Source organism: Phyllobates terribilis, unplaced genomic scaffold, assembly GCF_046119375.1.
Source record: "Phyllobates terribilis strain yellow unplaced genomic scaffold, ASM4611937v1 Scaffold_2__4_contigs__length_985480577, whole genome shotgun sequence".
In the NCBI taxonomy this organism is placed as follows: domain Eukaryota; kingdom Metazoa; phylum Chordata; class Amphibia; order Anura; family Dendrobatidae; genus Phyllobates; species Phyllobates terribilis.
In genome coordinates, this window is record NW_027362762.1 from 3703300 (window position 1) to 3728500 (window position 25201).

A 25201-nucleotide genomic window follows, 5' to 3' on the forward strand; every position below is an offset into this window, starting at 1 on the left:
CCTGAGGCCTTGCTCCGCCTGTGAGGAGCAGTGAGAACTTTGGCCACCATGACACCTGGCCTCAGCGGACTGTAGCGGCGCTGGTGACCCTTCACCAGGCACCACAGGTGGCGTAGTCCTTAATCAGCCACTCAACCCGGACAAGCCCACACCATCCCTTTCTAATGTGACGGCCCTGAGCACGGGTCGGGCCCGGGCCCGGGCCACGGCTGCATACCATCTCTCCAACAGGGCCCGACACCGAGTCCCCCAACACCCAGGGTAAAACACGGGCTTTACGAGTAGAGGCGTCACAATAACACTTTAATTAATCACAAATCAATAGCTGCTTCTACAAGATAGAAGTACATGGATGGCAAACACACATGAAAATGCAAAAAATTAAATCATAAATAAGAATTTCAACAACTGATATGAGGAATGAGGAATGAGCCAAAGAACCCATTCACCCATCTTAGATGGTAACTCTTTAATTTTTTTTTTACCTTCTTGAAATATACAAAAACTGACTGAAAAGTGCAAGAGGAGTGCTAAAGACAATATACTGCATACTATGGCATAAATGACTATACCTCCCTAATAGTGCATATAATGGGTGAGCCAGTCCTGATGCATCCACATAAAAGACCACACAGGAACAACAGTTGTGAAACAGTAAACATAGTAGGTCTGAATCAAACTACCACACCCCCTCATGTGTTTGTTCACAATATATGTTTCGCCTTTGCTTCATCTGGGGGCGGATACAGCAGAAAACGGTCAGAGGATGCTATTTACAGTGGGTACGGAAAGTATTCAGACCCCTTTGAATTTTTCATTTTTTGTTTCATTGCAGCCATTTGGTAAATTCTAAAAAGTTAAAAAAAACTGAAATATCACATGGTCATAAGTATTCAGACCCTTTGCTCAGACACTCATATTTAAGTCACATGATGTCCATTTCCTTGTGATCCTCCTTGAGATGGTTCTACTCCTTCATTAGAGTCCAGCTGTGTTTAATTAAACTGATAGGACTTGATTTGGAAAGGCACACACCAGTCTATATAAGACCTCACAGCTCACAGTGCATGTCAGACCAAATGAGAACCATGAGCTCAAAGGAACTGCCCAAGGAGCTCAGAGACAGAATTGTGGCAAGGCACAGATCTGGCCAAGGTTACAAAAGAATTTCTGCATTACTCAAGGTTCCTAAGAGCACAGTGGCCTCCATAATCCTTAAATGGAAGAAGTTTGGGACCACCAGAAGTCTTCCTAGACCTGGCCGTCCAGCCAAACTGAGCATGCGTGGGAGAAGAGCCTTGGTGAGAGAAGTAAAGTAGAACCCCAAGATCACTGTGGCTGAGCTCCGGAGATGCAGTAGGGAGATGGGAGAAAGTCCCAGAAAGTCAACGATCACTGCAGCCCTCCACCAGTCGGGCCTTTATGGCAGAGTGGCCCGACGGAAGCCTCTCCTCACTGCAAGACATATGAAAACTCACATAGAGTTTTCTCAAAAACACATGAAGGCCTCCCAGACTATGAGAAATAAGATTTGAAGATAGAACTTTTTGGTGATAATTCTAAGCGGTATGTGTGGAGAAAACCAGGCACTGACGGAACTGGAGAAGATCTGCAAGGAAGAATGGCAGAGGACCCCCAAATCCAGGTGTGAAAAACTTGTTGCATCATTCCCAAGAAGACTCAGGGCTGTACTAGCTCAAAAGGGGGCTTCCACTCAATACTGAGCAAAGGGTCTGACTACTTATGACCATGTGATATTTCAGTTTTCCTTTATTAATAAATTTGCAAAAAATTTCTAATGAGAAAAAAAAATGAACTTTTTAGAATTTACCAAATGGCTGCAACGAAACAGAGAGTGAAACATGTAAAGGGGTCTGAATACTTTCCGTACCCACTGTATATGATAAATCAGCAAAGTAGTAACATGAAAAAAAAGCTGCAGCCGGAACTTCTGGCATTCAGTCAGCCAATGTTCATTGAATGTGTGTGACGTCACATATCATGTGATCTGCGGAGGCGCTAGATGGGACCTAAAATGGGAGGTGCCACCATTCAATAAAATGCTGATAGTTAACTACTGGACCGGTGTGACATCATCATGTCAAAGGAATACAGCATTGAGCATCAGACAAAGTGGGAAGTGACCGCAGGTAATAATGAATATTAACCCCTTGTCAACAAGGTGAATTTCCGTTTTTGCGTTTTCGTTTTTTTTTTTTTTTTTCCTGTCCACATAGACATACAGTATGAGCGCTTGTTTTTTTGTGGGACAATTTGTTTTGTTTTTTTTTGTTATTTTAGTGGTATTTTTTATTTATTTTTTTTAATTTGCAAAAATAAAAATGATTGTGTCGCTATTTTCAAGACACCGGTAACATTTTAATTTTTTCGATTGGTGTAGCTGTGTACGGGGCTTGTTTTTTTGCAGAGAGAGACAATGTTTTTACTGATATAATTTTGGGATACCGGTGACACTTTGATTACTTCAATTTGGGGGCTTTGATTTTTTTTCCGTTTATAGTCTTTATACATCAAGTTGATTGTATATTTTGATTAGTCGGACTTTTGTGGACGTGGGATACAACATACGTGTATTATTTTTTAATTTATGGATATTTTTATTTTTAATGGAGGAAAAATGGGGAATTCAAAGTTCTAGTTTTTTATTTATTTTTTCATATTTTTTAAAACATTTTTTTTACTGAATTTGTTAGTCCTCTCAGGCTGTGTGCCCTCAATGAGTTTTTTGTGATTTTTTTTACTTGCTGGATCAAAAAATGCAGCATCTTACAGTTTCAGAAAAGTGGATGGGATTTATAGAAATGCTTTTTTTTTACTCAGCATCGGTTACACTGACTTTTATGTGCAGATTTTTCCCATAGATTTGTATTAGATGGGGAAAATACATAGGTAAAATATGCACTTGTGTTTAGTGCATTTCTGCGGCGGAAATACATCAGAAAAGTATGTAATCCGCACATGACTTTGTTAATAAAATTTCGTCAAATTCAAATAAAATTGCAGCATTTACAATTTAGCCTCCAATAATTGGACAGCACTTACTCATGGTCTATGGGTCTGTGAAAAAAACTGGACCACACTCAGAAGACATCCAAGTGCAGTCTGATTTTAATGGACTGACAGAATGGAGAAGATGAAGAAACTTTTTTTTTTTTATTCCCCACATCCAAGAAAAACGGATTTAACTCTGATCACACTCTGATCAAACCCTGATCAGACAGTGATTAGCATAATCGGACAGATTGTCATCCATTTATAACGGTTCCAGCAAGCAAAAAAGTGATGCGTTATAAATGGAAGACCATGGATGGCTATTTAACAGATCTGTTTCCCATAGACATCAATATAAAAAAGAAAAAAGGATCCAACAGAGAAACATTTTTGAAAAACGGACTAAAATTTTTTTTGTCAACGGATTGCTGTTGGATCCGTCCTAATGGATGATTACTTGACATGTGAACATAGGAGGCATCATCCCATCCACCGCTTGCAGAAATGCCCTGTTTTAACATCACTTAAAGAGAATCTGTCAGCAGGTTTTTGCTCTGTAATCTGAAGACATAAGGAGGTCGAGGCTGAAAAAACAGAATTCAGGGGTGTGTCACTTGTCAAAGTGCTGCTGTTCTTTACTAATTATGAAGGATTTATTGTCACGACACAGCTGTAGGGTGACCAGGGAACAGAGGCTCCTACCCTGTCCCTAACACTAGAGGGTGACCTAGCTCGCCCTATTCCTCGGGATACCTCTAAAGATGAGGATGCCGGGGTCTCCGCCCTTGACCTAACTCCTGAGTTAGGCCTCCGTCTGTTTTCCTCCCCTACACAGGGAATAGGGTGCTACTGTGCACTGTAGTACTCACCAACCCCAAAAACAAGGCTATCTAGACATGGGTTAACAGAAAACTCCAGGCACATGAAATATTCACTCACATATAACAGAGGAAAGCACCGGGGTGTGAAGGTAGGGGGATAAACCAAAATAGAGAAGGATAAGGAATTACCACGCGTACAAACCGAACAACAGTCACTAATAATTCCTCCAACTCTACTTCTCATTAGAACTCCTCTTCCTCCGTTAGTCATGCAATAAATACTAGCTCTGACAAGGATTAGTATCAGAGCCACGATTATAAAGGGAAAAGGTGTGGCTAACCGAGCTTAGCTGTGAGCGCAGGGATTTCCAACAAGGCCCTTTAACCCCTGTTCTGCCAGAAAAAAATAAAACATGTTTTAAAATGAAGGAGAAGTGCTTCTTCTTGGAGCAGGAGTAGGAACCATCAGACGCTCCGGCCTTCAGCTCCACCCCGTTGCAGTAACCTCCTGACATTTATCAAATACAAAAGTATTTACATAGAAATTTTTTGTAACATTGAAAAACTTCTTTTCTATAGTCTTGACTAGTGTTGAGCGAGCACTAAAATGCTCGGGTGCTCGAAGCATGGGCCGAGCTCGCCGTGATACTTGGGTGCCCGACCCGAGCAACGAGCCAAATGTTAGTCTATGGGAGACCCGAGCATTTTTGCGGCGGCACCCCCGGCAGTCTGTAGAAAGCCTAAAAATTGCCCAAAACGATAGTGACAGTGCTCAAATGACATGGGGACAGCATGGGGATCGCCCCAGGAAGTATTTCTGAACCCCAGGTCACTGCTGTCAACAACGTGGTCAGAGGTATTAAGCCACTTTTACGGGCTCACAATAAAATGTTCAAAAATGAAACTGAAACTGCTTTCCTGTGAAAAATGTTAAGGAACATCCTTTCAAAGGTAAAGACTTGTGTATAAGGTAAAATAAATAACCAAAAACAAAAATACTCCTCCACACCTTGGGCTATGTTCACAAGTAGCATTTTTTATGCATTTTTGCACTTTTGTATTGCTTTCAATCATGACAAATGCATTCACTGGAAATGTCATTTTAACATTTTACAACCTTATCTGGCAATGTGCTGTGTGACACATGCATACAGTGCTGAAAAGACATGGGAACAGCATGGGGAAGACCCCTGGAAGCATCTCTGACACCCTGGTCACTGCCTAAAAGTGTGCCCATCAGAAGTGATCCTTGCCACATCAGAAGATGCAGACTTGCAACTATCCCCGTGCAAGTCCTTGTCCCAGGGCAGTGTTCAATTGTACCTCCCCCATTCCTTGCAATGCAAGCGCAAGTATGCAGCCTGCCACCCACCCACCCCCAGGCTGCAATACCATACTGATAGCTTGCTTGCACTTGAAATTGGGCCTTTTTAGGCATGTGGATGCGGAATCTGGCCACCACGTCATGGCTGCGTCGGCGGCCTGGTATCCATACTCAGTCCCCAGCAGCCCGGCGGCTGGGTGGCCATGCTTGGTCCCCAGCCGCCAGTGGGCGGCCGGGTGTCCATACTCAGTCCCCAGCCGCGCCTATTTGTCCCAGTGCGCCTTATACACAAGCGCGCATACCAAAACATTACCTGTGCCCTCCCCAGTGCATTTAGTGGGAAGGACAGCCTAACCACAAACACATGGACAAGTGAATGTGCCAGGAATGGTCCATCTCACTGATGCCTTCACACTGGGTTAATATTGTGGAAGCCAGAACACAGTTGGACACTGGGATGCAACACGTCCTCCAGACATAGAGGATTGCGGGTCCTGGGTCAATCAGACTTCAACACAAAGTTCAGAAGGTAGACAGCAGCAATGGTCGGCCTCCTACACAACGAGTAAATTATTCATGATCATGAGGCCATCCATCTCCTTAGCTCTCTGTTCCTTGGAATGCAAGCGCATGTATTTAGTAGCGGCTAGGCCTGAGGTGGTCAGCATTTTGGCGCATATCCTACCTCCTCCGAGGATTGCTGGATGTTTTCCTGGTAGCAAAGGAAAAAGAGCAGGAGGAACAGGGACCATGCACATCAATATCAGGCCAGTCAACCACACATGTCTTGTAGGATATGTTTCTGTACCAAAAGGAGCAGTGCGGCTACACAGTTATAGGGCTTACAGTGAGTGCAATGCCTACCAAAATTTTCGAGGCACTCCAATGACCCTTGGAAGTGACATGGAGGTCAGAGGGCCTTAACTAAACTGTTTTTCCAATTTATAGCAGCTGGGTCTCCTGTACACTGTAGGCCTAAGCAGTGAATGGAAGGCTTTCCAAAAATTATGAGGAACTGCAATGCCCCTTGAAACAGACGTGGATTACATTGTACTAAAAACCTTCTACCCATTATTGGGGAGTGGGTCTCCCTTAGTGTTCGCCTATGCATTGTAAAGCAAAAGCTGACTAAAATTAGGAGGAAATGCAATGCCCGTTGGAAGAATCGTGGAGGTTAGAGTTAATTAAAAACAACATTACAATGCCCCTTGGAAGAGCTGTGGAGTTCAGAGTGGTTTAATAAGACGGTTTTAATGCCACTTGGAAAAGACGTGGAGGTCAGAGATGTTTAACAAGACGGTTTTAATGCCCCTTAGAAGAGACGTGGAGGTCACAGTAGCTTAACAAGAGGGTTTTAATGCCCTTTGGAAGAGTGGGGGAGGTTACAGTGGAATAAAAAGACAATATCAATGCCCCGTGGAAGAGACGTGGAGGTCACAGTAGCTTAACAAGACGGTTTTAATGCCCCTTGGAAGAGACGTGGAGGTCAAAGTAGCTTAACAAGACGGTTTTAATGCCCCTTGGAAAAGACGTGGAGGTCACAGTAGCTTAACAAGACAGTTTTAATGCCCCTTGAAAGAGTTCTGGAGGTTACAGTGGAATAAAAAGACAATATCAATGCCCCTTGGAAGAGTGGTGGAGGTCTCAGTAGCTTAACAAGATGGTTTTAATGCCCTTGGAAGAGACATGGAGGTCACAGTAGCTTAACAAGATGGGTTTAATGCCCCTCGGAAGAGACGTGGAGGTCGCAGTGGAATAAAAAGACAATATCAATGCCACTTGGAAGAGTGGAGGAGGTCGCAGTAGCTTAACAAGACGGTTTTAATGCCCCTTGGAAGAGACGTGGAGGTCACAGTAGCTTAACAAGACGGATTTAATGCCCCTTGGAAGAGTGGTGAAGGTTACAGTGGAATAAAAAGACAATATCATTGCCCCTTGGAAGAGTGGTGGAGGTCGCAGTAGCTTAACAAGATGGTTTTAATGCCCCTTGGAAGAGATGTGGAGGTCACAGTAGCTTAACAAGATGGTTTTAATGCCTCTTGGAAGAGCCGTGGAGGTCGCAGTGGAATAAAAAGACAATATCAATGCCGTGAAAAAGATGTGGAGGTCACAGTAGCTTAACAAGACAGTTTTAATGCCCCTTGGAAGAGACGTGGAGGTCAGAATGGATTAACAAGATGGTTTTAATGCCCCTTGGAAGAGACGTGGAGGTCAGAATGGTTTAACAACATGGTTTTAATGCTCCTTAGAAGAGACGTGGAGGTTACAGTGGAATTAAAAGACAATATCAATGCCCCGTGGAAGAGACGTGGAGGTCACAGTAGCTTAACAAGACGTTTTTAATGCCCCTTACAAGAGCCATGCAGTACAGCATATTAAAACATTATTTCCATTATTGGGGAGTGGGTCTCCCATAGTCTTTGCCTTTGACTTTCAAGCAAAAGCTGCCAAAAATTAGGACGGAGGAACTTGCAATGCTGGCAACACGGACCACGGTCACCCTTGTGGTATAGTGGTGGTGGAGGCTGAGGTAAAGGAGAAGAGCAAAAAACAGCCGAAATGAGGAAGCGTATACCCATGTGTGGGTGTGAAGCGGTGCATGGGAAACACACCTCCCCAAACAACACAGTGGATTTAACTTCATGTTATTCTGCTGTCATTTGGTGGTGATGAGAAGTCTGGCCCAATCCAGCCCTTGTTCTTTTTTAGTAAGGGTCATCTTGTCAACATTGTCAGTTGACAGGCGAGAGCGCTTATCAGTTATAATTCCCCCAGTGGCACTAAAAACACGCTCCGATGACACGCTAGCGGCAGGGCAGGCCAGGACCTCCAAGGCGTACAGAGCGAGTTCATTCCAAGTGTCCAGCTTGGATACCCAATAATTAAAAGGCACAGAGGAATCATGGAGGATGCTGGTACGGTCGGCAAGGTACTCCCTCACCATCTTTTGAAACTTTCCACTCCTTGTGAGAGTACCCCGCGCCTCAGGGCCTGTAAGCTGGGCGGGTCTCAGAAAACTGTCCCAGAACGTTGACAGTGTTCCCCTGCCTCTGCTGGATTGGAGTTGCGTCTCTCTCGCCTGTACGCCTTGGTTGGGCAACGAACTGTGACCTCTGCCGCTAGCGTGTTCAGATGGGAATTTTTTTAACAGTTCTGCAGCAAGGGCCTTCTGGTACTGCCCCATTTTTGTAGACCTCTCCACATCAGGAAAAAGAGAGTGAAAGTTCTCCTTGTAGCAGGGGTCTAAAAGTGTCACCAACCAGTAATGACTGTCACCCAACATTTTGACAACGCGAGGGTCAAGGTTAAGGCAGCGTAACATAAAGTCAGCCATGCGTGCCAGACTGGTAATGGGCAAGACTTCCGTGTCCTCACCAAGATGACGACTGACCATGCTCTCCTCCTCCTCCTCCCCCTGTCCTCAGGCCACCCACGCTGAACCGACGGTATGACAGTTGTACAGGTACTACCGTCTACAGCGCATGATACCAGCTCCTATTCTTCCTCCTCCTCCTCTCCCTCATTGTCCCCCAATGCACATTGGGATGAAATGAGGCTGGGCTGTGTTTAATTTCCTGCTACGGCTTCTTGATCCATCTCATCATACTCTGGCTGCAATGCCTCCTCTTTAATTCTCTGCAGAGAGAGTTGAAAAAGACTGACAAGTGGGATGCTGATGCTAAAGACGGCGTCATCGCCACTTACCATCTTGGTGGACTCCTCAAAGTTTGTCAGGATGGTATATATGTCAGACATCCAGGTCCACTCCTGAGGTCTTATGTGTGGAGTCTGACCTGAATATCAATGGCCTTGTTGCAGTTGGTACTCCACAACTGCTCTCTTCTGCTCACAAATCCTTTGCAACATGTGGAGGGTAGAGTTCCAACGTGTGGGGACATCACACACCAGTCGGTGTGCCGGAAGCTGCAAACGCTGCTGCAACACAGCAAGGGTGGCGGAAGCTGTAGCCGACTTCCGAAAATGAGCTTACAGGCGGCGTACTTTGACGAGCAGATCTGGCAACTCGGGGTACGATTTAAGAAACTGCTGAACCACGAGGTTAAGCACATGAGCCAGGCATGGTACGTGTGTGATCTCGCCTCGCCTCAGAGCCGCGACCAGGTTACGGCCATTGTCACACATTACCATGCCTGGATGTACAGTACAGACCAAAAGTTTGGACACACCTTCTCGTTTAAAGAGTTTTCTGTATTTTCATGACTATGAAAATTGTACATTCACACTGAAGGCATCAAAACTATGAATTAACACATGAGGAATTATATACTTAACAAAAAAGTGTGAAACAACTGAAAATATGTCTTATATTCTAGGTTTTTCAAAGTAGCCACCTTTTGCTTTGATGACTGCTTTGCACACTCTTGGCATTCTCTTGATGAGCTTAAAGAGGTAGTCACCGGAAATGGTCTTCCAACAATCTTGGAAGTCATTGTCCTGTTGAAAAATAAATGGTGGTCCAACTAAACGCAAACCGGATGGAAAAGCATGCCGCTGCAAGATGCTGTGGTAGCCATGCTGGTTCAGTATGCCTTCAGTTTTGAATAAATCTCCAACAGTGTCACCAGCAAAGCACCCCCACACCATCACACCTCCTCCTCCATGCTTCACGGTGGGAACCAGGCATGTAGAGTCCATCCGTTCACCTTTTCTGCGTCGCACAAAGACACGGTGGTTGGAACCAAAGATCTCAAATTTGGACTTATCAGACCAAAGCACAGATTTCCACTGGTCTAATGTTCATTCCAGGTGTTCTTTAGCCCAGACAAGTCTCTTCTGCTTGTTGCCTGTCCTTAGCAGTGGTTTCCTAGCAGCTATTTTACCATGAAGGCCTGCTGCACAAAGTCTCCTCTTAACAGTTGTTGAAAAGATGTGTCTGCTGCTAGAACTCTGTGTGGCATTGACCTGGTCTCTAATCTGAGCTGCTATTAACCTGCAAATTCTGAGGCTGGTGACTCGGATAAACTTATCCTCAGAAGCAGAGGTAACTCTTGGTCTTCCTTTCCTGGGGCGGTCCACATGTGAGCCAGTTTCTTTGTAGCGCTTGATGGTTTTTGCAACTGCACTTGGGGACACTTTCAAAGTTTGCCCAATTTTTCGGACTGACTGAGCTTCATTTCTTAAAGTAATGATGGCCACTTGTTTTTCTTTACTTTGAATTTGTATTATGGCAAGAAAAAAGCAGCTAACAGTCTATTCAATAGGACTATCAGCAGTGTATCCACCTTACTTCTGCACAACACAACTGATGGTCCCAACCCCATTTATAAGGCAAGAAATCCCACTTATTAACCCTGACAGGGCACACCTGTGAAGTTTAAACCATTTCCAGTCACTACCTCTTGAAGCTCATCAAGAGAATGCCATGAGTGTGCAAAGCAGTCATCAAAGCAAAAGGTGGCTACTTTGAAGAACCTAGAATATAAGACATATTTTCAGTTGTTTCACACTTTTTTGTTAAGTATATAATTCCACATGTGTTAATTCATAGTTTTGATGCCTTCAGTGTGAATGTACAATTTTCAAAAGTCATGAAAATACAGAAAAATCTTTAAATGAGCAGGTGTGTCCAAACTTTTGGTCTGTACTGTAGGTTCAGCGGTCTCAGCCACAGATCTGCCTGCTCTTTCACAGCTGTCCACAACTTACAAGCAATGTGAGGTTTATCACCTAAGCTTATGAGTTTCAGCACAGCCTGTTGCCGCTTGGCTGAGGCAGTACTGCAGTGCTTCCAGCTTGTAACTGATGTGGTGATATCTGAGATGGAGGCTGAACATGAGGAGGAGGAGGAGGATGATGCGCAGGAGCTGTACACTGTGGGGGCACCTCTGACTGACATAGGGCCCGCAATCCTCGGTGTGGGGAGGATGTGTTCCGTCCCAAAGTCCGACTGGGTCCCGGCTCCCACTATGTGTCAGGGAGATGTACCATCCCTGGCCACAAGCACTTGTCCACGTGTCCGTTGTCAGGTGGACTCTCCCAGTAACTGCGTTGTTGAGGGCACGGCAGATGTTTTGGGACACGTGCTTGTTTAGTGCGGGGATGGTACACCGGGCAAAATAGTGTTGGCTGGGAACCGAGTACCGAGGGACGGCAACCGCCATAAGGTTGCGGAAGGATTCCGTCTCCACCAGCCTAAAAGGCAGCATTTCCAATGCAAGCAGTCGTGAAATGTGCAAATTTAGGACTGTGGCCTGTGTGGCGTTGGCTGCGAATTTGCGCTTTCATTCAAAGGTCTGGGATATAGACAATTGAACGCTGCGGTGGGACGTGGACGTTGATGCTGTTTCTTGAGAAACTGCCATAACAAGTGAAGACTGAGAGGAGGGGGCATCTTTGCATATAGTATGGACAGGGGATAGCCTTGCAAGCACCACAGGGGGTTTTCTTACACGCACAACAGCGGAAGAAGCAGTGGTGTCACAAGCTGACATTGGTCGTGGACCCTGGGGTTCGTCCCACAAAGTCGGGTGCTTTGCTGACATGTGCCTGATCATGCTGGTGGTGGTCAGGCTGGTAGTTTTCTCACCCCTGCTGATGCTGGCCTGGCAGGTGGTACAAATGGCTTTTTTGGGGTTATCAGCAGAGTCTTTAAAAAAATTCCAGACTCTGGAAGACCTACCGGTTCTACGTCCCTCGTGTTGGTGTTACGGGGAATGGTTGCCTGCCTTCTGTCTGCGGCCACCACACTGCTTATTCCTGCATGTTGGGGTACTCTGCCTCCCTCCCCCTGTGTGCTGCTGGCCTCGCTCTGCATGTCCTCCTGCCATGTTGGGTCAGTTACTAGATCATCTATCACCTCCTCCTCTTCCATTTCCGCACAACGGTCCTCCTCCTCACTTCGTGGCAATTTTATCTCATCATCGTCCACCTCTTTAGACAAATTGTCAGCGTTGCCTTCCTGTGGCCGTGGCTTTCCAAATATTTGGCCATAGCTACATGGGATCTCCTCTTCCACCACTTCAAGCAGAGCAGGTGAGGGGCACAAATATGGAAATGGACCAGTGAACAGCTCTTCAGAGTGTCCAAGTGTGGGATCAATTGCTGTCTGACGACACTCGGCATGGTGGGAGGAAGGAGCATCAGGGTGAGGAGGAGTATGCAGTCGAGACTCAGGGCTACTAACACTTGACCGTGTGGAAGACAGTCCGGAGGTGGTGGTGCACAGGTAACTGGAAGTATTATCTGCTATCCGATTAATAACCTGTTCACACTGATCAGTTCGCAATACTGGTGTTGTTGTGTACTTCCCTAGTAATTCGGTCAATAACTGGGAGCGAGAAGATGTGGCTGTTGGTTGTGGCACATTTTCACCTTGGCCACGGCCCCGTCCTCTGCACGCACCATCACCACAATGTCCAGTTCCACGTCCCTTGCCTCGCGCCTTGCCCATTGTAAATGAAGTAAAATAGCTTACACTCGCACTATCAATGGCAAAAGGGTAATAAAATGGAGATTTGAACCGTGGAAGAGGAAAACCACAGTTCTAGTTATCTGGCCTACACCAGAATCTTTTAAACAGATATATTGGTGTCAGAACAGTCAGCGAGACACTGAAAATTTTTTTATTATGCAAAAAAGACAAAAAAGTGGATAATACAGAGATTTGAACCGTGGAACTGCAAAACCACAGTTATAATTTCCTGGTGTATACCAGATTTGTTAAAATAGATATATTTGTGTCTGAACAGTCAATGACACACTCAAACTGTTTTTTTTAATGGAAAAAAGGCAAGCAGGTTGATAACACCCAGATTTGAACCGTGGAAGAGGAAAACCACAGTTCTAGTTATCTGGCCCACACCAGACTCTTTTAAACAGATATATTGGTGTCTGAACAGTCAGCGAGACACTCAATTTTTTTTTTTTTGGGGGGGGGGGGGATACCAAAAGGTTAAGAGGGGTATTTGTACAGTCTGACTGAGGAAAAAAAACAAACAGGATTTATATGAAAAAAAGAGGATTTTTCCTGGCCCCTGAGACCTGGGGCTTAGTCTAGCAATTTGATCAGCAGGAGCACACAGGACTGTAATGCAGCGTTTGTTGGTATAACCACTGCGTCTCCTATACAGCCTGCCTGCCTGCCTGCCTGATATCTGGGATGGATATTGGTCCTGAGAAGGACTGTTTGTTTGATTTTGCAGGCTTTAGAGACCCTACACTAACTATTTCGCAGTATAAATCTCTCCCTAGCTCAGCAGCACTGACCCTACACTGTCTGATCCGGAGCGACTGTGTCCAAGATGGCGGCGCCCAGTTTTAAATACTCGAGGTGACGCTGTGCGGCCAGCCAATCACTGTAATGCCCACAACCAACATGGCTGCGGCATTACAGTGACTGGCTGGCAATCCCTGCATGTTCGTTGGCTCTGTAAAGAGCGCCAAACATGCAGGGCGGAGACCCGAGCTCCCGCCCGAGTAACCCGAAAATGCTCGGTGCTCGCCGAACATCCCGAGTAGTGAGATGCTCGGGCGAGTACCGAGCAGTGTCGAGCATGCTCACTCAACACTTGTCTTGACAGCATTCAAGTGACCTATGGAGAAGTTTCTTTTCGATCTGAGAAAATTTGAAATCCTGCTTTGGGTTGTGCTGATACTGTTGTATTACTGTGCTGTAACAATGTGTAGAGCTGGATGTCATCAGGTTCCTTAGTATAGCAGCAAATATTAGTTCAACTGAAGTTACATTTTAGGAGACAAGTGCATTTTTGGTTACTAAAGTATTATTTTTCCTGATTTTCCTGTATCATTATATTAGCAAAAAATATTCAAAATGTTGACATAAAGTGTTATTCTCAAAAAAATCAGGTTAACCGCTATCAGATACTGTATGAGATAACTTGCTGAACATTAGGGTTTTGAACACTTGGACCCCAGCGATCTTGAGATTGGAGACTAGGAACCTTGAGAATCATAGAATCATAGAATCATAGAATCATAGAATGGAAGAGTTGGAAGGGACCTCCTGGGTCATCTGGTCCAACCCCCTGCTCAAAGCAGGATTCACTAGATCATCTCAGACAGGTGTCTGTCCAGCCTCTGTTTGAAGACGTCCATTGAAGGGGAACTCACCACCTCTCGTGGCAGCCTGTTCCACTCATTAATCACCCTAACTGTCAAAAAGTTTTTTCTAATATCTAATCTGTGTCTCCTCCCATTTAGTTTCATCCCATTGCTTCTAGTCTTTCCCTGTGCAAATGAGAATAAAGATGATCCTTCTACAATGTGACAGCCCTTGACATATTTGTAGACAGCTATTAAGTCTCCTCTCAGTCTTCTTTTTTGCAAGCTAAACATTCCCAAATCCTGCAACCGTTCCTCATAGGACATGGTTTGCAGACCAGTCACCATTCTGGTCGCTCTTCTCTGAACTTGTTCCAGTTTGTCTATGTCTTTTTTAAAATGTGGTGCCCAAAACTGTACACAGTATTCCAGATGAGGTCTGACCAAAGAGGAGTAAAGACCGATAATGACTTCACGTGATCTAGACTGTATGCTTCTGTTAATACATCCCAGAATTGTATTTGCCTTTTTTGCTGCTGCATCACACTGTTGACTCATGTTCAGTCTATGATCTATTAGTATACCTAAGTCTTTTTCACATGTACTGTTGCTTAGCTCTATTCCTCCCATTCTGTATATGCTTTTTTCATTTTTATTGCCTAGATGTAGTACTTTGCATTTTTCCCTGTTAAAAACCATTCTGTTGGTTGCTGCCCACTGCTCCAGTTTATTTAGGTCTTTTTGAATCCTCTCTCTCTCTTCTCTAGTATTAGCTATCCCTCCTAGCTTTGTGTCATCAGCAAATTTAAGCAGTTTACCCTCAATTCCTTCATCTAAATCATTGATGAAGATGTTGAACAATACAGGTCCCAGGACAGAGCCCTGTGGTATCCCACTTGAGACATTCATCCAGCTGGATGTGAAGCCATTTACAACCACCCTTTGAGTCCGATCACTAAGCCAGTTATGAATCCACCTAACAGTTGCCTGGTCCATTGCATACTTGGTCATTTTTTCAATAAGGATGTTGTGAGATACTTTGTCAAATGCTTTGCTGAAGTCAAGATATACTATATCTACAGCATTTCCCTGATCCACCCAGTCAGTGATTCTGTCATAGAAGGAAATTAAGTTAGTCTGACATGACTTGTTAGTTACAAACCCATGCTGACTCTGGTTAATCACTTCATTCTTATCCAGGTACTTACATACATGATGTTTAATAATTTGTTCAAAGATCTTTCCTGGTATAGAAGTCAGACTCACCGGCCTATAGTTCCCTGGGTCCACCTTCTTCCCCTTTTTGAAGATAGGAACAACATTTGCTCTTCTCCAGTCTTCTGGGACTTCTCCTGTTCTCCAAGAATTTTCAAAGATTATGGAGAGTGGTTCTAAAATTTCTTCTACGATCTCCTTCAGTACTCTGGGGTGTAATTCATCTGGACCTGGAGACTTGAACTCATTTATGTTAGCTAAATATTCCCTCACAATCTTTCTGTTTACAGATAACTTGGATTCTTCTATTCCTTTAAAAGGACAGTGAAAATCAGTTGATGTTACATTTTCTTTCTGAGAGAAAACAGATGCAAAATAGGAATTAAAAAGTTCGGCCTTCTCAACATCCTCTCTTACCATTTCTCCATTTTCATCCTGTAAAAATCCTATAGCATCTTTGACTTTTCTTTTACTTTTGACATACCCCCAAAATCCTTTTTTATTGCTTTTGACATCTCTTGCAAGCCTTAATTCATTGTCAGCTTTAGCTAACCTGATACGTGCCCTACAGGATCTGCAGACTGCATTATAATCTTCTTTAGATATGCCTCCCTCTTTCCATTTAAAAAACATTTCTTTCTTTCTTTTTAGCATGTGTTTAAGTTCTGTGTTCATCCATCCTGGTTTCCTTAAATGCTTCCCATTCTTCCTACTTTTCGGGATTGTTAACGATTGTGCTTTGAGAATCTCATTTTTAAAAATTTCCCATCCTTCCTGGACATTTTTGTCCTTAAGGACATCCAGCCATTGGATCCCTCCTATTCTCTTTCTGAGTCTCTTAAAATCTGCCTTTCTAAAATCTAACCTTGAAGTTTGAGTCTTCACATGTCTTCCTCCTCTAGTTATCCAAAATTCTATAATAGCATGATCGCTGCCTCCTAGTGTCCCAGCCACCTTTACCTCCTCAACCATTTCCTCCCTGTTTATAAGGATTAGATCCAAAGTAGCAGATCCCCTTGTTTTCTCCCCTACCTTTTGGAAGATAAAGTTGTCAGCAAGAGAGGATAAGAATTTGCTTGACCTGTTAGTTTTACTTGAGAGAGATTCCCAACAAATGTCTGGATAGTTGAAATCTCCCATGACCACTACGTCATATTTTTTGGAGAACTTGGTCATTTGATACATAAAGAGTTCATCCATATCTTCAGCTTGCCCAGGTGGCCTGTAGTAAATGCCTATAATGGTGTCCTTTCCATTGTTCTCTCCTTGTATTCTTACCCAAACAGTTTCCACAGAACTCCCAGTCTCTGAAGCTTCAATCTCTGTGCAGATATACGCTTTTCTAACATACAATGCGACACCTCCTCCTCGTTTATCAATTCTGTTTCTTGCAAATAAGTTGTATCCTTTTAGCCTTTTATTCCAATCATGTGTATCGTCCCACCAAGTTTCAGTGATTCCAATGACATCATATTCCTTTTCCTGCATTAGTAGTTCCAATTCTCCTTGTTTGTTGCCCATGCTTTGTGCATTTGTATAAAAACATTTTAGTTTGTGATTGGTTTCTCTTCCTCCCATATTTTTATTTAGATTTTTTTGTCTTTGTTCTTTCTTTCCACTTCCAGTAGCAGAGATCTCAATAGTATTTGTCAGCTGTATGGCTTTTTCTGGCCTTTTGCTTCCCTTCCCACATTGTTCTCTGTAGCTCTGTAGCTCTTTCCTGAATGCATGCCTTCTGCTCCATTCATTGTACATAGGACTAACGAGTGCATCATTCCGGCATTCCCATAGACAATGAAAGGAGCGGCGGCTACACATGTGCAACGTTGCTACATTCAGGATGAGGCTGCAGAGATCCATTCTCAGGTTCCAAAACCTCGATCTTGGGATCTCAGGAAATCCCAGTAATTGAAAGCCCAGCGATCAACAAGATATATTGTATCCTATAGATTGAAGATAACTTTTTTTTTTATAAACAACCGTTTAAGTATTTTTATCTATAGCTAGTATAGATAGCATACACTTAATGGTTCATTAAACCTATTTCATCATGTCACTATTTGGTCTCACTACAACTTGTTCGAATAAGCATAAATATTCCATGGGAAAGTCATTAAAGTCACTAATGAACTTATTAATAGCTGTCGGTGTCTGGGGTGTAATTCCACTGGGCAGACCGTCCTAATGTCTCTCGCTGCTTATCTGTCACATTTTATTGAGGAGACTTCCTTTCCACTAATACAGTCCTATATAAATGCTGCCGGCGCTCCATTACCGACCTTTTCAGTCTTAATTTGTGTGGTTCTAAAACCTAAAGTCTTTAAAAATGGAAAATGAGTCGATGTACCTCAATGTCCATCACTTTATTCTTTTAGGGCTTAGGGAAATGGAGCACCTGAAATATTTGTACTCCGTGATTGCCCTTGTGATATACCTCAGCATAATGTTCTTATGTACGTTAATGGTGTATGTTGTATGGGCAGAAGCATCTCTCCATGAACCTATGTACATCTTCATATGTAACCTGATGTGGAACGATATAATTAGCAGCTCATCATTCCTCCCCAAGCTGGCCATAGACTTGCTCTCCGGATGGTCCACCATCTCTTTTTCTGGATGTTTGATCCAATCCTTTGGTATTCAGAGCTTTGCTGCTGTAGAGACTCTAACTTTTACTCTGATGGCCTTTGATCGATACCTGGCTGTAGGTTTTCCATTGAGATACCACTCTCTGATGACCAACAGGAGGGCTTTACAAGGCTTGGCTCTCATCTGGTTGGTGGCCTTGAAAGTCAGCTTGGTGTCTGCCATATTGGTGGTCAGGTTGACAATATGTGGCAACGGCATCAATAGTGTGTACTGTGAAACTATGTCTCTTACCCGGTTGTCTTGTGTCAGTACAGTTGTGAATGATGCTTATGGGACTTTTTGGGCTTTGCTTTTGTTTGGAGGCTCGTTAACAACTGCGACCTACTGCTACATACGGACGTTTCTCATTTGCCTGAAGATCTCAATGGAAGCCTCTCAGAAAGCAATCCATACATTGGTGACCCACATACTTACGTTCTTTACTTTCATGATGACTGTTTTATTTGTCAGTTTTAGGTATAGGTTAAATGGTGGCTCCCTGTCTGCTGTGACACACTTGGTGATCTCAATAGGGGGTCCACCAATCTCCATGGTGCTAAATCCTCTGATCTATGGGATAAGGACTCGAACTTTAAAGACTAAAATGATTAGTAATATAAAGAAAGTCCTCCAGAAGTAGACATTGGCTAAATTCAAGTAATTCTTGTTTTGTTCTATTTTGTAATATAATTACATGAACCCACAAGTGCCAAAGTTATCTTAGTGATCAATTATTCAAGAAATAAAGGATCTGTTAGCCTGGCAAAAAATGTTTGGAGTCTACGGTCTTCAACGTTGCGATTTCTTGATATAATCAATACTGAGAAATACTATTAAATATTAACTCATCATGTTATATCATTAAGGGTGTGTCTGGCTCAAATTTATTCTGCAACAGGACAATGACCCCAACATCAACACCTGGGGTTGATGACCCGGCCCGGCAGAGCCCTGATCTCACATCATCCAGACTGTCTGGGATCACATGAACAGACTCATGAAGCCTCATACACAGAAGATCTGGGGTCAGTTCTCCAGGATATTTGGAACAATCTCCTACATAGATCCTTCATAACTTATGTACAAGTGACGAGAAGAAGTGATGGTTTGATGATGTTTTGAAGGTAAAGTGTGATCATAAGAAATATTGATTTGATTTTGATTTCTCTTTTGTTCATTCAATATCCATTTTGTAAATTGATAAAAATAAACTTACCAATTTTATTTTTTAAGGCATTCTTACTTTTCAACATTTTGTTTATATCTGCTTAAAATTTTTGCTCAGTACTGTATGTCATCATCATCAAATTCAATTGCAAGATATGATGCCAAAAAAATGAATGGTCACTCATGTGATAGGTCATGGGTCACTAGAAAGGTCACATGTATTCCTAAATATTTTTAAAACAAAAATCCAAAGTTTAAAAACAATACATAGTAAATAGAATTTGGTTTGTTTTCCTAATAATAAAATGTAATAAAAAATTAAGTTGTTTCCTAATCCTTCAAATTCAACTCTTTCCTCCCACACGTAAAGAAGCTCACTTTCCAGCTTTGAACGGGTCACAGAAGAAGAGGTTACCAGGCTCCACGCGTCTTCTCGTCCTACTACCTGCAACCGTGACCCTATTCCCTCACATCTCTTTCAGTCTCTCTTCCCCGCTGTCACTACCCAGGCAACTAAAATATTTAACCATTATCTTTTTTCCAGTATCTTTTCCTCCTCCTTCAAACATGCCATCATAAACCCATTACTAAAAAAAACCATACTTCTCGTCCAACTACCTGCAACCATGACCCTATTCCCTCACATCTCTTTCAGTCTCTCTTCCCCCCTGTCACTACCCAGGTAACTAAAATATGTAACCATTATCTTTTTTCCAGTATCTTTTCCTCCTCCTTCAAACATGCCATCATAAACCCATTAGTAAAAAAAAAACATACGTTGAACAGAACGGCCCTGCTATCTACAGACCGGTCTCTAATCTTCCGGTCATCTCTAAACACCTAGTCTATTCTCGTTAATTCCGCTATCTCTCAGATAACTCTCTTCTTGACCCTCTACAATCTGGTTTCCGCTCTGTACACTCTACAGAAACTGCCATTACTAAAGTCTCTAATGATCTACTAACAGCTAAATCTAATGGTCACTGCTCCCTGCTGATTCTCCTGGATCTCTCCGCCGCATTTGATACAGTGGATCACCAGCTCCTCCTCACTATGCTCCGCACTAAAGGCTTCAAGGACACCGCTCTCTCTTAGTTCTACTCCTACCTCTCTGACTGTTCCTTCAGTTTATCAATGTTGGCTCCTCTTCCTCTCCTCTTCCCCTTACTCTTGGGGTTCCTCAGAGTTCAGCCTTAAGCCCCTTCCTCTTCTCTCTATACACCGCCTCTATTGGACAAACCATCAGCAGATTTGTTTTTCAGTACCATCTATATGCTGATAACACCTAATTATGCACATCGTCTCATGACATCACCTTGCATTACTACAAAATACTATATTTAAAACTTAATCTGTAAGAAACTGAACCCCTTGTGTTTTCTCTCTCTACTAACCTACCCAATTGAAAAGTGGGTGAGGGACGGCCACAGGGCGAGGGCTACAGCAACAAACAGCAGACTCGCACAAATATTAAATAATATGTTATAAATATTTAATAAACAGTTCATAAAAAAAATAAAGGAACGGATGATAGGTAACCAGTGAATAAATAACAAATGCGATGACAGCAATATCTCTCAAGAGTATACACAGGTACAGTTAACAGAATTAACAGTTACATGCCAGCAAAAATATATGCGATTAACTCTTTTTATGCATATATCCACAGAACGACAGTGTTGTGGCAGTACTTTAGTAATTGCATACTCGGAGCGTTTTTTTTTTTAAGTGTCTCTTACAGAAGAGTCCTTTTCTCCTAACTAACTAACTAGACCTCCATAAAGTTATTTATATATGCGCAAATATATATTCAGATGTAAGATGGTACCGGTACGTCCTGAGAATGAAGTGGACGGTTCCTTGCTGGGCTGGGTCCCGAATATTTAGAAACGCAGACTGGAATCTCTTAGAGAAGCCCTGCATTAGAGAGACTGGCATTCTCTAAGTCCTTAGAAATAAGGTCTCACGTGGCCTAGCCCAAGATGCTGTGTCCTTGGTTGTCCTCACCGAGTTGGCTCATGTCAAGCCGAACAACGCGCCAAAGAGTCACTAAAAACAGATCCAGAGTCGCACCGCTCTATCCAGACCTTTTTCCAATGATGCGCAGCTACACTGTCCTTGAATTCCCCTAGCAACAGTCACCAACTGCAAAACACCAGCACTGCAACTCTAGCCTCCTCGCTGCCCCCTACTGGTCAGATCATATATTACATCACAAATCTCCAACAATACAGTAAACAACTGTGATTAACCCTTACACAATTCTGAAATGGTCATCTCTGTGTGTGGCTCTACCATTACTTCCCAACAGCATGCCCGCTGTCTTGGAATTATATTTGACTCAGATCTTTATTTCACTCCCTATATCCAGTCACTTGCTCGCTCATTTCACCTGCACCTCAAAACATCTTGGGAATTTGATCTTTGACTCTGCAAAAACTCTTAATATTTTTCTGATTCATTCTCGCCTGAAGTTCTGCAACTCTCTGCTAATCGGTATTCCTCATACTAAACACTCCCCTCTCCCATCTATCATGAATACTGCAGCCAGGATCATATATCTGTCCAACCTCTACACTGATGCCTCTCCCCTGTGCCAGTCTTTGCATTGGTTGCCCATCTGCTACAGAATACAATATAAAGCTATCACTCTCACTCACAAAGCTGTCCACAGCTCTGCACTGCCCTTCATCTTCTCCTTCATCTCTGTCTACTACCCTACCCATTCTCTTCGCTTCGCTAATTACCTAAGACTAATATATTCTATAATTCGAACCTCCCACTCTTGACTCCAGGACATCTCTTGCGCTGCACCAATTTTCTTGAATGCAATACCCTAGACAATCTGGTTAACTCTCAATACTCACAGTTTCATACGTGCCCTAAAAATATATTTCTTTATACTGGCCTATTAACTCACCTCACTAATCTAACTAACTATCCCCTGTTATCCCTTCCACGCACTCAGTAGCACTTTGTAACTGTACTTTTACAGATACTGGTTGGTGACTGGTTCATGCGTTATTTGAATTCTCTATTTATTATACTGATGGCTGGACCTTACAATAAATGCACTTTATATTTACTTTTCGTGTTACCCCTATTTCCTCATAGATTGCAGCATGCGAGCAGGGCCCTCACTCTTCTTGGTATGCATTGAACTACAGATGCTTCTCACAAAATTAGAATATCATCAAAAATTTTATTTATTTCAGTTCTTCAATACAAAAAGTGAAACACATATATTATATAGAGTCATTATACACAGAGTGCTCTATTTCAAGTGTTTATTTCTCTTAATGTTGATGATTATGGCTTACAGCCAATGAAAACACAAAAGTCATTACCTCAGTAAATTAGAATAATTAAGCACACATCTAAAATAACAAAATCGTGGCTTCAGAACAACTCTGTGACCATTCTTGACTGGCCCAGCCAGAGCCCTGACCTAAACCCAACTGAGCATCTCTGGAGAGACCTGAAAATGGCTGTCCACCAACGTTCACCATCCAACCTGACGGAACTGGAGTAGATCTGCAAGGAAGAATGGCAGAGGACCCCCAAATCCAGGGGTGAAAAATTTGTTGCATCATTCCCAAGAAGACTCATGGCTGTACTAGCTCAAAAGGGGGCTTCTATTCCATACTGAGCAAAGGGTCTGAATACTTATGACCATGTGATATTTCAGTTTTTCTTTTTTAATAAATTTGCAAAAATTTCTACATTTCTGTTTTTTTCAAGATGGGGTGCAGAGTGGACTTTAATGTGAAAAACTGAACTTTTTAGAATTTACCAAATGGCTGCAATGAAGCAAAGAGTGAAACATTTAAAGGGGCCTGAATACTTTCCATATCCACTGTAATCTTACATATATTTACATTGACTTCAATTGCCATTTCTCAGCCTGAGCCTCCAGCTTAAATAAATCCTGCTGTCATAATAAATTCTCCTCCTCAGTGTTGATTACCTTGCAGAATTTAGCATCATCTGTAAATATTAAAATTCTACTCTGTATGCCCCCTACAAGATCATTCATAATTATGTTAAAAAGAAGAGGGCCCAATACTGACCCCTGTGGTACTACACTGTTAACTGTGACCAAATCTAAGTGTGTTCCATTATTGACTACCCTCTGTTTTCTATCACTGAGCCAGTTGTTATCCCAGCTACACATATGTTCCCCTAGTCCCTACTCTAATTTTATACACCACTTTTTTGTGGGGCATTGTATCAAATGCCTTTGAAAAGTCCAGATAGACAACATCCACTGCATTTCCCTTGTTTCAGTCTGGAATTTACTTTCTCATAAAAGCTGATCAGATACGTTTGTCGATGTTGGATCATGAGGCAATTCTTATTGAGATACTTCAGGATAGCATCGCTTAGGAAACCCTCAAGGATTTTACCCATAGTAGACATTAAATTAAACTTACAGGCTTAAATTACACAGGCTCAGATTTTGTCAATTTTGTGTATATTGGTACCATTTTTGCTATACTCCTGTCCTTTAGTAAAGATCTTGTTATTATGGAATCTGGAAATATTAAAAATATTTACCTGTCTCTAATGATACTTAATTCTTACAGTACTTGGGGGCCCAGGGATTTGTCCACTTTGAGGTGGCGACATATTTCCTTCTGGGTCAAGCAGATGAAATTTAATGGAGAATTTATAGTATCCCCTGATCATGTTGTCTGTCATGGGAATTTTTAGTGTTTATGCTGTAGAAAAAAAAGCGTTAAATAGATTGGCCTTTCCCTCATCCTCTTCCAACATTTCACCCAGATAATTTTTGAAGGGGCCAACACTATCATTTTTGAGTTTCTTACTGTTTATTTAGTTAAAGAATATGTTTTGATTACTTTTACTTTCTTTGGCAATGAGTCTCTCTCTTTCTCAGTCTTTGCTACCTTAATTAGCTTTTTACACAATTGTTCTTCTCTATAAATATTTAATGTCTCATTACTAGTGCTGAGCAAGCATGCTCGACACTGCTCGGTACTCGCTCGAGCATCTCACTACTCGGGATGTTCGGCGAGCACCGAGTATTTCCGGGTTACTCGGGCGGGAGCTCGGGTCTCCGCCCTGCATGTTTGGCGCTCTTTACAGAGCCAATGAACATGCAGGGTTTGCCAGACAGTCACTGTAATGCAGCAGCCATGTTGTTTGTGGGCATTACAGTGATTGGCTGGCCGCACAGCGTCACCTCGAGTATTTAAAACTGGGCGCCGCCATCTTGGACACAGTCGCTCCTGATCAGACAGTGTAGGGACAGCGCTGCTGAGCTAGGGAGAGATATATCCTGCGAAATAGTTAGTGTAGGGTCTGTAAAGGCTGTCAGATCAAACAAACAGTCCTTCTCAGGACTAATATCCATCCCAGGTATATCAGACAGGCAGGCAGGCAGGCAGGCAGGCTGTATAGGAGACGCAGTGGTTATACCAGCAAACGCTGCATTACAGTCCTGTGTGCTCCTGTTGCTGAAATTGCTGGACTTAGCTCCAGATCTCGGGGGCCAGGAAAAATCCTTTTTTTTTCATCTAAATCCTCTTTTTTTTTTACTCCTTCACACTGTACAAATAGAGGAGGAGACGAAGCCTGGTTGTTTTAATTATGTTTATGTTAAGAAGGGAGAATTATCTAGCACTGCAACAGCAGTGACTATGATTCTTTAGTGCTACAAAATGCAGTTGATGGGAAAAAAAAAAAAGAGGCTGAGCTGAGTTTATCGAAAGAAGGGAAAAAGTAAAAAGTATGTGGAGAATCTTAAACGGTTAACTAAAATATGCGAGCTACCAGATAAGCGCAAGTTACAGCTGCTAGAATAGCAAACAGCCTTGGCTTGATACGGAACAGCAGAGAATTTGCAGAGAAAAAAAAAAAAAGAAAAGGGTGGATGGAGGAAGAAAATACAGACAATAAGGGAAAGACGCTATGTTATGTGTATTACAAAGATACTACTGTCCGATAATGGCGACGTAATGAATTGTTGGGAATGTTCTAATTGTGGCCA

The 25201-nt window shown here is 42.8% G+C and overlaps 1 protein-coding gene across 1 annotated transcript; it reads left to right on the forward strand.

Annotated features, from left to right (window-relative positions):
• The first annotated feature begins 17719 nt into the window (after positions 1-17719).
• LOC141242785 (olfactory receptor 1500-like) lies at positions 17720-24863 on the forward strand. The gene is made up of 2 exons (XM_073668869.1): positions 17720-18646; positions 24708-24863. Exons 1-2 carry the CDS (start codon positions 17720-17722, stop codon positions 24861-24863), a joined length of 1083 nt encoding a protein of 360 aa, XP_073524970.1.
• The last annotated feature ends 338 nt before the right edge of the window (positions 24864-25201 follow it).